General features: G+C 42.7%; 1 protein-coding gene across 1 annotated transcript; it reads left to right on the top strand.

Moving 5' to 3' along the window:
• Positions 1-2826: 2826 nt before the first annotated feature.
• On the top strand, positions 2827-10240 carry Riok3 (RIO kinase 3; the record flags this gene model as incomplete). Its single annotated transcript, XM_055625725.1, has 6 exons — positions 2827-3122; positions 3635-3794; positions 6170-6250; positions 6338-6427; positions 7165-7272; positions 8693-10240. Coding segments are annotated over 6 exons (843 nt in total), but the record flags the coding sequence as incomplete, so codon positions are not given.
• Between the last annotated feature and the right edge of the window lie 722 nt (positions 10241-10962).

The raw sequence follows: 10962 nt of genomic DNA, 5'->3' as shown, positions 1-10962 counted from the left end.
AAAAAAAAAAAAGAAGAGTCCTGCATAGCATGCCAGCTATTTGGGTTTCAGTTGATTACAAATACAGTGAAATGAAACAACCAAGATTAGTCATCAGTGTGTGTGTCTCTAACTCTAGAAATGAGCACTGTGACAGTAGTTGCCCTGGGAGAGGTGGGGAGGGAAGGAGGGAGTCGGCTTCAGGTTTGTAGTCAAAGCATCAGCTCTAATTTTATTACAGATTTCAGTTTTGTGCTAATCAGCAACTTTGTACTTTTATCAGACAGTAAGTTTAAAGATACAGGAAATTAAATGGTGTAAACACAGAAGGTGGGTTTAAGAAGATCCATAAACTGGCAAAGGAAGTCAGGCAGGAGGCACATAGGTCACAGCTTCCTGGGAGTTTAGAGTCCACTTGAGCAACAGCAAGACCCTATACTATAGAGAGAAGGAACTGGGTATGTTGGTGCACACCAGATCAGCAGTCTGAGTGGAGGCAAGGGAGACAGGAGTTCAAGCGCATCCTCAGCTATGCAATAGGTGTGGGCAAGCCTAGGCTGAGTCGCTGTCTCAGAAATAAAGACCAGAAAATTAGCAGAAGAAAATGTGATTTGCCTATAGCACATGGATGTGTTTTGCTAGGAGAATGATGAGATGAATTGTTTAAGTTGTACTCTGTGCATCTCTGTTTTTTTTTTTTTGTTGTTTTTTTTTTGTTTTTTTTTTTTTAAATAGGGTTTCTTTACTATGTGGGTAAACTGTCAAGTGACGGAAGGCTCATCTCAATTCAGCCTGTTCTGTGTATAACATATTTAGGGCATTGGGGCATTTCTGCATACAGTCTGTAATCTCTTTTTGAAAACTGCCTCATCCCTTCACCAAGAGTTGAACAGCTTCCATGTGCTCGGTGTGTCGGGCCCTGGAAGTGCCTGCTCTAACACAGTACACTCTCCGTCATCGCTGCCTTCAAATTCCAATACATAGACAACATCAGATGTGTGCTGTACAAAGTTTCAGCAGGCCAGTGTCATGGGTTTCATGAGTAGAACAGCGGATGTGATAAAGGGATGCTTGAAGGACATAGCCAGTGTGCAGGTTGAACTCATTGCAGACTGGAGAGGAGGCCAGGAAGCAGGACAGGAAGGACTGTGAGCCTGGGAGGGTCTGCTGTCTGAGCACCATGGGAACCAAAGATGGGATCTTTATTTTCAAAAGATGACTTGGGCTACTAGAAGGAAAATGAACTTATAGTTTATTTGCCGGGTGTGGTGGCACATACCTTTAATCGCAGAACCCAGGAGGCAGAGCTCTCTGAGCTCAAGGCCAGCTTGGTCTGTAAGAGTCCAGGACAGCCAAGGCTGTACAGAAAAACCCTGTTTCGGGGAAAGAAAAAAAAAAAATCTTGGCTGTGGATGTAGTTCAGTACTGATAGAGTGTGGGGAATCCTGGGTTCAGTCCCTCGGGAAAGTCTTCATAGCTGTTTAAATGAACCAGTCTCGGTGGCACTGAAGTGAAGAATAGGAAGCTTGGAAAGTATGATCAACAGTCTGTGTTGTCGGATTGGATGGGGGGTGCTCTTAGCTAGCATAGCCAATGTTAGCACTGTTTCCTGAGGTAAGAGCCTAGGGTAAAGTTGGCCTAGGAAGTGCCATTGAATTTGTTGTTGGCATAGGAAGTTGAAGGCACCTGTAAGACATCCAAGCAAACCACGTACGGGTTGAATAAAGGGGCCTGACATTCTAGAGAAGATCAGGACTAGGGAGAGAAAGGTGAGTGAGTACTCTTCCATAGACAGGACGTGTAAGGCCTTGGGTTTGCCATGGCACAGGAAGAAAATGAGCCTAAACTTTTGAGGCTGAATGGAGAAGTTGCCAGGAGAGAGTAAGTACAGAAAGAGGTTGCTGGTTTAATTCAGATTCTGTCCTCTGGAAGTACTTTTGTCTTCCAGCTTAGCATGTTTGTAGGTATTTAGAAGTAAATACTGCCATAGTTTGATCTATCATCTTTCCTTCCCAGTTAGCATTGTGATTCAGACCTCTTTAGTCAGCCCCAGCCTCTGCCTCCCTTGCTCCTCCTACTCTAACATTGTGATCACATGATCTTCATGAAGTGTGTCACTAAGAGTACCATGCTCACAAGCCCTCATGATTCTTGCTGCCTCTGGAGAAATGTCCAAGCTCTTTGCAGTCGGCCTTCCTCTTGTCCTGTCATTCACCTTTAGTTTCCTCTCACTAGCCAAGACTTAACTGGAGTGTTTCAGGTCCTCAGTCAGGTCCTGTGTCTTTTATTAATATTGTTCAAAGACTCCCCATTGATCTGGTTCTGTTTACAGTGCTGCTTACCTTGTACAGCATCAATTGCTCTTCGTCCACTCATAGGCCTCTTCTGCACTCTTCTGCTCTTTGCGTACTCAGACGGCCAAGCCCCTTTGACTCATCAGTATGCATCTGCCAAAAAAGAAGGAACTGTTTTTTAAAGGCTGCTCTAAGTGTTGATTTTGTTGAGTTTTATTCCCAAATCATGCACAGTCATTGTTTTAAGAAGTATGTTTTCTCATTATTTGTCAAGATTGAGTCTATAGTCATGAAATACAGAACATATTGTAGATTGAAAAGTATTTGACAGTTCCTTTGAAAGTATGTTTTATTAAAAGAAACAACCAACTAGGATCAATAGTGTATGTCTATAGTTGTAGATCCTGGGGAAGCTGAGGCAGGAGGATCACTTGGGTCTAGGAGTTCCAGGCCATTCTAGGAAACATAGCAAGAACCCCTAAAACCTAATCTTTTATTAAGATAATAAAACTTGAAGGTATTAAAAAAGACAAACCAGACGATACAGTGAAACAAAATAGGTGTACCTGAGTGGGATAGAGTCTTTATTTTAACATGGTCTTACTGTGAGCTGGCAACGTATATTGACTTAGTTCTTCTTCTTCCCTTTAGCCTGGAGGATGAAAAGGAAGATGGTAAAGCTATACCAACAGAATGTGCCATTAAGGTATTTAAAACAACCCTTAATGAGTTTAAGAACCGTGACAAATACATTAAAGATGATTTCAGGTTTAAAGATCGCTTCAGTAAACTAAATCCACGTAAGATCATCCGCATGTGGGCAGAGAAAGAAATGCACAATCTCACAAGGTAAAGACAACAGGTGTGCTGCAGGTGACCTTGGGGATTGCTCGTTGGACCAGCACTGCTAGCCAGGCCAAGATCCATGCTGTCTTTAAAGCTGATTTACAGAAGTAGCAAAAGGCCTTGACTTTCTAATTCTTCATGAGGCTTTTTGTCAGAAAATTTCCATGTTTTGAACCAGAATTCATACTTTGTGAATAAAAAGCCATTTTCTTTCTTCCTTAACACTTGTGGGAAAGTACAACATCATTTGCTTAGACATCTTATCATATGACAGCTCTGTGTAAACATTCTTTCTGAAGAATCACAGGGTTTGCAGGGCACCTACCCCACACCTATGCCACCCTTGATTGTACCTGTCAAGTTTCCCTATCAGAGGCTGAATCTTACTGTTTTTCTCTTGTTTACTGTATAGAACATAGTACCAGCTCAACACAGATCTAGCTAGGTGTTTGTTGAATGAGTGGCATGTTTTCTTCTTCTGATGGGTATATTCTTAATTATTTCTGTGTATACAGGATGCAGAAGGCTGGAATTCCTTGTCCAACAGTGGTACTGCTTAAGAAGCATGTTTTAGTTATGTCTTTCATTGGCCACGATCAAGTCCCAGCTCCTAAATTAAAAGAAGTAAAGCTTAGTGGGGAAGAAATGAGAGATGCCTACTATCAGACTCTGCACGTAAGTAGCACCTTTACAGCGTGTGTGGTGGACTGGTGGACAGTGTGCCTTAGTCCCAGCTGTTCAAGGCCAACCTGAGGAACATAGCACAGGGGCCTGTCTTAGAAACGATGATAATCTTGTAAAAAGTACAGAATCATACCTTTTGAAGGTGAGAAGGAGGGTCAACAGGGTTCTGTGAAGGACTGTTGACAGTGAAGTCAGGCCTGGTGATTAGCATCTGTGCTCTTGAGAAGACAGACACAGCAGGGTAGACATAAGCTCGAGGCCAGCCTTGTCACATATTGTCTCCATCACGTAGGTTATACAGTAAGACGCTGTCTAAAGGGGGGTGCAAAGAGTTGACTTGGCGATTATGAGCATTTACTGCTCTTGTAGAGGACAGAGGTCAGTTCCTAGCATGTCAGTTGCTTCACAGCCACCTGTAATTCCAGTCCAGAGGATCCAGTGCACATACAGTGCATACAGGAGCTCACACACACAAAGTAAAAATAAATATTTTTTGAAAAAAATAAAGCTGGCTGTAATCCTACAATTTGAGCAGCTAAGGCTGAAGAATCTCAAGTTCAAGGCCCACTTGAACTTCTCAGTGAGACCCTGTCTCAACAAAAAGAGTGGCTTTTGTGTCAATTTGTTTGTGTGTGGAATGGTTTTAGAGAACTTACGAGATCTGAACAAGTGCAAGCTTCATTCTTAGCATTGATGACATAAAACATGAAATAATTTTTCATTGAACTTAAGTCAAGTTTAACAGATAGAGTTCCTCTGTGTCTGACTCCTTAAAAGTTACGGTTCTTTAGCAATAAAGAAAGGGCCTATAGCTACTGTCGGGAAATCAGAGGAAAGCAGATTGGTGACATTATGGCAAAATGACAAAATTAAAGATAGTAGGGAGTGACAGTAGCAGAGTACAAGTCCTAGAATTGGAGAGCCTGTGTCAAGAATCTTGACAGTTACTTGTGATTGTGTGTGACAGCCGAACTAAATTTGAGGCCTTCAGCTTAAGTGTCCCTGATCCTGTCTTTATTCCTCTGCAGTGTTTTCAGTGAACACTGGAGAAACTTTGTGTGCATGTTACACAGTGTCTGCATGGAGGCCTTTGTGTCCCACAGCAGCTGGTGTGACTATAAAAATACTATGCAATTAGTTTACTAGACCAGGCCCCTCTGATTGTATCTTCCGTGGAACAGATATCACAGCCTTGGTTTTATCACAGTGCTTCTGATCCCTGATGCAAACAGGGTTCTTGGGGTCAGGGAGTAGACTAAAACCAGTATACTTCTGTGCAAACCCAAAGCTGAGTTTGCACTCTAGTATCCTTGTAAAAAGCCCAGGATTATGATGTGTGCCTATAATCCCAGCCCAGGGGAGAAAATAGGCAGCCAGGGGCTTGCTGGCCAGGCAGTCTAGCTACAGCCACGAGCACTAGGATTATAAGGAGAGACCTTATCTAAAACAGTAAGACACCAGACATGGACCTCTGTGTTTCACATGCATGCACATGCATACTCCACATGTATACATTCATGAACATGTACACGCAAACAAAAGAGACAATTAAAGAGGTAAACCATCTTCTACTGCCAAGAACAGTGGAAAAAAAAAAAAAAAGAAATCTTTTTTTTTTTTTTTTTTTTGGCCGCTTTGGGCAGTGGGGTGACTGGGGAAGAGATTAACTGATAAACTTTTGTTATTTAGTTCTGTTCGGGGTAGGAAATAATGGTTTCCAATATGAAGCTGGGGACAAGCACTAATGATGAATGCGTGATACAAAGGCTGTTAGCTGCATGTGTGCTACACACCAGGAACTTGCCAGTCTAAGGCAGAAAGTTCATGAGTTCAAGACCACTCTATGCTACATACCAAGACACTGGTTCACAAACAAGTATATATCTTCTCCACCATCGCTGGCAGGAAAATTCCTAGTTTTCACTAGGAATTGTTTATGCTCCATAGAGGCCTTAGTGAGACACTTGTCCTTTTTCAGAGGGAAGCAGCTTGCCTTGGTCCCTGGTTAGGCAAATGCAACTGGAATCTGACCCTTTGGGCTGATTTTGTTGTCACAACAAGGAAGCAGAATGTGACACACTAATTCTCTGACTGTCTCCTGCTATCCCTCAGCCCCCTGAATAACACTAATAGCAACAAAAAGGAAAGAAGGCTTTGTTTTGAGTTTCTAGCTCAGTTGTAGAATGTGTGTGTGAGTCATTAGGTTCAATTCATCAATGACAAAAGTAAATAAGAAAGAAAGTGAGTTTTGAACTTGTTTCTAGGAAGTGTTTGTTGATATATTGTAGTTAGTACCTTAGTCCATTTGGTAGAGGTACATTAGAGTTGTGCCTTCATTTCCTGAATGTTCACCTCCCTCCTCGCAGTTGATGCAGCAGTTATACAACGAGTGTACCCTTGTGCACGCCGACCTCAGCGAGTATAACATGTTGTGGCATGCTGGGAAGGTGAGTGGCCCATTTCGTTCATATTCAGATTACATTCCTGATGTAAATTATTGTGTGTGAACTCATCCCTCTGCTTATGTTATCTAGGTCTGGTTGATTGATGTCAGTCAGTCCGTAGAACCAACCCATCCTCATGGCCTGGAGTTCTTGTTCCGGGACTGTAGGAATGTTTCACAGGTAAGTGTGCAAAGCAACGTCTTTTAAAGGACTTACCAGGTTCAAATACTTTCCTCAGTCCTAAGAGAACCATATTTTTTGAAACTGAAGGATAAGGAGATAAAGGAGACATTTTCAGAATTCATCCATTCATGGACTCTTGAGTCCTTGACTCATATGGCCTCTGTTTCTAAGAGACTAAATTTTTGGTTTGCTCCTGCTGTGTAAGTAGCGAGTTGACTTAGTGCATGCATAGTGGATGCACCAAAGCTGGACATGGTAAGCCTTCGTGCTTCCTCCCATTCCTGATTGTGTGGGGAGGAGGATGACCTCCTCAGTGGAACAGTGGCTGCTACTGTCACTTTGAAACTTCTCTTCAGTGCAGAGTTGGGTTGCACATGGTTCCCATGTCGAAGGGAGAAAGCTTGCTAGCAACAGGTCCAAGAGAGGGAATAACTGTCCTGGAGGTAATCGATGGGCCTGCCCAGGAACTGTAATTTGGGGGTTCAGCGAATAATGTATCGCTCTCTCCATACAAAGCAGTGCCAAGGTAACTGTCCACAGGGCACCACGCTTCCCACTGAGGAAGAGCTAACAGGAAGAGGGCAGTTGCTAAGGATGGACAGTGTCAAGCAGAACCTGGGTAGCTAACCCTAGGGGAAAAACACAGTGGCTCTGGGTGGTGGAGGGTCTGGTGGCACCTTATGCATGCTGGCTTGTGAGAACTTTGCTGATGTCTGTTTCTGGGCTGCTGCCAGTTTTTCCAGAAAGGAGGAGTAAAGGAAGCCCTTAATGAGCGGGAGCTGTTCAATGCTGTTTCTGGTCTGGACATCTCAGCAGACAATGAAGCTGATTTCTTAGCTGAGGTGAGTGGCACACAGCTCTTTGCCTTGTTGCTACTGCTGCTGCTACTGGGGAGCTGCCCAGAACTCAGAGCCCACCTCACACTCTATGCCAAAACCACCCTCCACATCACGTCTTCCTCTTCTCCAGATGATACACACACAAACATGCACACACCGCTCAGTCTGCTTAAAATGAGTTACCAGCAGGCTGGGTGTGGCACGTCTTTTTATATTTTTTATTTTTTTTCCAGACAGGATTTTTCTGTGTAGCCCTGGCTGTCCTGGACTGCCTTAGTAGACCAGGCTGGCCTCGAACTCACAGAGATCTGCCTGCCTCTGCCTCCTGAGTGCTGGGATTAAAGGCGTGCACCACCATGCCAGGCTTGTGGCACTAGCACTCAGGAAGCAGAGTCAGGAAGATCTCTGTGAGTTCTAGGACAACATGGTCTACATAGTGTGTTCCATGGCAGTGGTCTGAAGAGAAAAGACAAGCTTAGTCTTATTTCTTCTGTTTGAAGAATGAAGAAGCTGACTGGGTAACACTCTGGGTAATGTAAAACAGTAACTCACAGAACCTACCTATCCTTAGCAAAAGGTAGAAGGCTAGAAGTAGCCACATACGGATATTCCTTCATTGTAGTACTAGAGCTATGGGAACAAAGAGGCAGAAAGCCAGAGTCCTTCAAGATCCCTTGAAACCTTAGGATTAGACAAAAGCTAAAAAGTAAAATAACCATTAGCGGTGGTGCAGGAGGCAGATCTTTGCAAGGTTGAGGCCAGCCTGGTCTACACAGAGAGATGATGTCTGTCTTTTTTTTTTTTTTTCCTTCATTGTTTTGTTTTGGGGTGGGGGGAGTTTCAAGACAGGGTTTCTCTGCGTAGCCTTGGCTGTCCTGGACTCACTTTGTAGACCAGGTTGGCCTCAAACTCACAGCAATCTGCCTCCCTCTGCCTTAGCTCAGCGAGAGATGATGTCTTTAAAAAAGACATTATTCCCAGCATTTCCCCCACAAAGCAGAGAGTGGCTAGAATCTGTTGTGGAATTCTCCATTGAAACTTGAGTAAGTCCAAGCTCTGATAGAGTCTAAAGCCAGGCAGGACATGGTGGAAAGCTGGCTCAATCTGATGGTATTCCCACTATTGTATGGAAGTTTTATAGAGCACACAGCAAGACTGATGCAATTCTAGTTCCTGACCTCATAGAGATACTCAGTACTCAGTACCTCGGTAATCGAATCAAGTGAGAAGCAAACAGGTGTATGTGCACACAAGTCACACACAAGCACAGAGCGTGTGGGGAGAAGGAGGAGGGAGATAAAGATTGTAATTCAAGACCAGCATCGTTAGGAATGACCAAGTGTTAGGAAAAGTGCCACCTTGGTCAGGTGTGCTCATACAAAGTCAGAACTTGACGAATGGATTCCCTGTATTGGTTCTCTAGATAGAGGCTTTGGAGAAAATGAATGAAGATCATGTTCAGAAGAACGGCAGGAAAGCAGCCTCATTTCTGAAAGATGATGGAGGTCCACCTGTGTTGTATGCGGAATAGCACCAGCATGCTGCTCTCCACCAGCACAGCAGTGACACCAGCTGCCATAGCCAACGAGTGTGGGTGACGTGAAATACCAAAGCAGGAGTGGACAGTGTTGCTTGTGGACTTCCCACTTGTAACCCACGTGCCAGATATGTGGAATTTTTAACTCGGCATTGAAAGAATAAAATGTCACTACCTCTCATCTTACAAAAAGATAATATAATTCTTTAACAGGTATAGATGCGTAGCTGAAGGAGTCTGGATTTTACACAACTCATGATCTGAAATGTCTTGCTGAGGATTCTTAACATAGGCAGTGTTTCCAGACCCGGGAGGTGGAGGGGCAGAGGTATCAGCAGGTGAGGCTGCCTCCCCTCCTGCTCTCTGTTGTGTCTTTCCACAGTTGTTATCATCTGAAATTAGTCCTTCTCAGCAACTCTTCCAGACTGTGCCCATGATCCTAGAGACCCGGGAGGGTGTTAGAAGTGGGGATTTGGCTTTATAATGGATGGTGGAAATAGACGTAAGCAATGTACCTTGTGATATACCAGTGTACATCATGAAAATGTATGGAATTCTACATTTCCATCTCATAGCCAGGAAAGATGAGATAGGCTTTTGAAAGATAAGTACAGAAGGATTTCTTAACTAACTAAAATTTAAAATTTAACTTTCAGGTTTTCTTCACTTAGGTTAAATGGTTGGGATGTAACTCATTGTATAATGAAAATGCAAAGTATCTGGAAGGGCAGAATGTAAGAATCATATTTGATACATTTTAAGAAAGCAGCAAAACAAATTTCAGTGTACATTTCCCTAAAATTGCTCTTAGATATTGATTGCTACTTGTTTGGAGAAAAATAGAGAAAAGGACATGGTGCTGTTAAATAGTGGAAGACAAAGCCTGAATGCAGAACAACTTGCGTAACAAATTAACCAACTAACCTGGCCATCTGGCCTCTTTACCCGTCTTTGCACTGGCTGGACTCTGCTTTGTGATGGTGAGCAGTGTCCTAAAAACCATTGGCTGCTTGCTCTCACTTCATACCCCACTTCCTGGAGTCAGATTGGATCCACTAAACAGCATAACTTCGTGTGTGGTTATAAAGAGTAATATAAATGTAATTTATATTCAAAGATTTTAACATTATTTTAAAATGCCAAATATGTTTTTTCTAGGACTATTTATTTTTGTTTCTGTTATACTGCTTTTAGTTGCATTTCAGAGGAGTGTGACTTAGGTGACTCATCCCACTTCTGAGATGTTTGCTACTCTGCAACAAATATTTAAATGAGGACTAATTATTGGCTGTACAGAAATTCCGGAGAACTCACTTGAAACAATCATTTAAAACTTTGTTTGCTTTCTTGACATATTCTTTCTCAAACCATTGCTTGGAGTGTGCTGTGAATTTGCCTTTCAAGAAATTAAAAAATGAAGAGCTCATTTTAGAATTGGTTCATTGTTTGGTTTATTCCTATCCCATAGTTTAGTGTCCTGGCACCAAGACAGCCTTTCTATAGAGAAGTAAGCAGTGCTATTTTAAACATACACAGACACAAACACACGACTTCTGTTTGAGTGTTACTTACAAAATACTTTACAGATAATTTTTCTTCTTGTGAGGTGAGGATATTTTCCACCTTGCTGGAAAAGTGATGTAGGAGATACTCGTTTGATAAATAATCCAGTAAAGTGTATATGTGTATGTAATAGGAATAAAATGTGCCTCATTTTATTGACTTTAATATATTCATCTGATTTTTCAAGACTTGGCTTATAGAGGTATGTATTTTTTATTGGATGTTTGTAGCTCCCTACATTAAATTTTAGTGAGTATTCAAGATTTGGGGCTGGTGAAATGGCACAGTTGCCACCAAGCCTAACTCACGTGGTAGAGTGAGAGAACACATACTGAGAAACAAGCAGTGGTCAGCTGCAGTTTAGTCATCCAAAGGGCCGATTGGGACTGGAGAATACATGAGTGGTCCCACTCATGTACGGGAGGAAACATTTCACCTATACTGTGTCATTGGGGGTGGGTGATGGTCTCATCTCAAAGTGACATGTGAACAGGAGAAAAGCACACCTGTTTACCAAGTGCTCATTTTGCACAGCACAGAGTACTCATCACAAAAGCAGTGAAGAGTTAAACTCTGGCGCATCCTTGCATACA

This window comes from Psammomys obesus, unplaced genomic scaffold (genome assembly GCF_907164565.1).
Source record: "Psammomys obesus unplaced genomic scaffold, mPsaObe1.curated_primary_1811, whole genome shotgun sequence".
Lineage (NCBI taxonomy): Eukaryota > Metazoa > Chordata > Mammalia > Rodentia > Muridae > Psammomys > Psammomys obesus.
The sequence above is the reverse complement of the archived record's forward strand: the minus strand, read 5'-3'. Positions and strand labels throughout refer to the sequence as shown.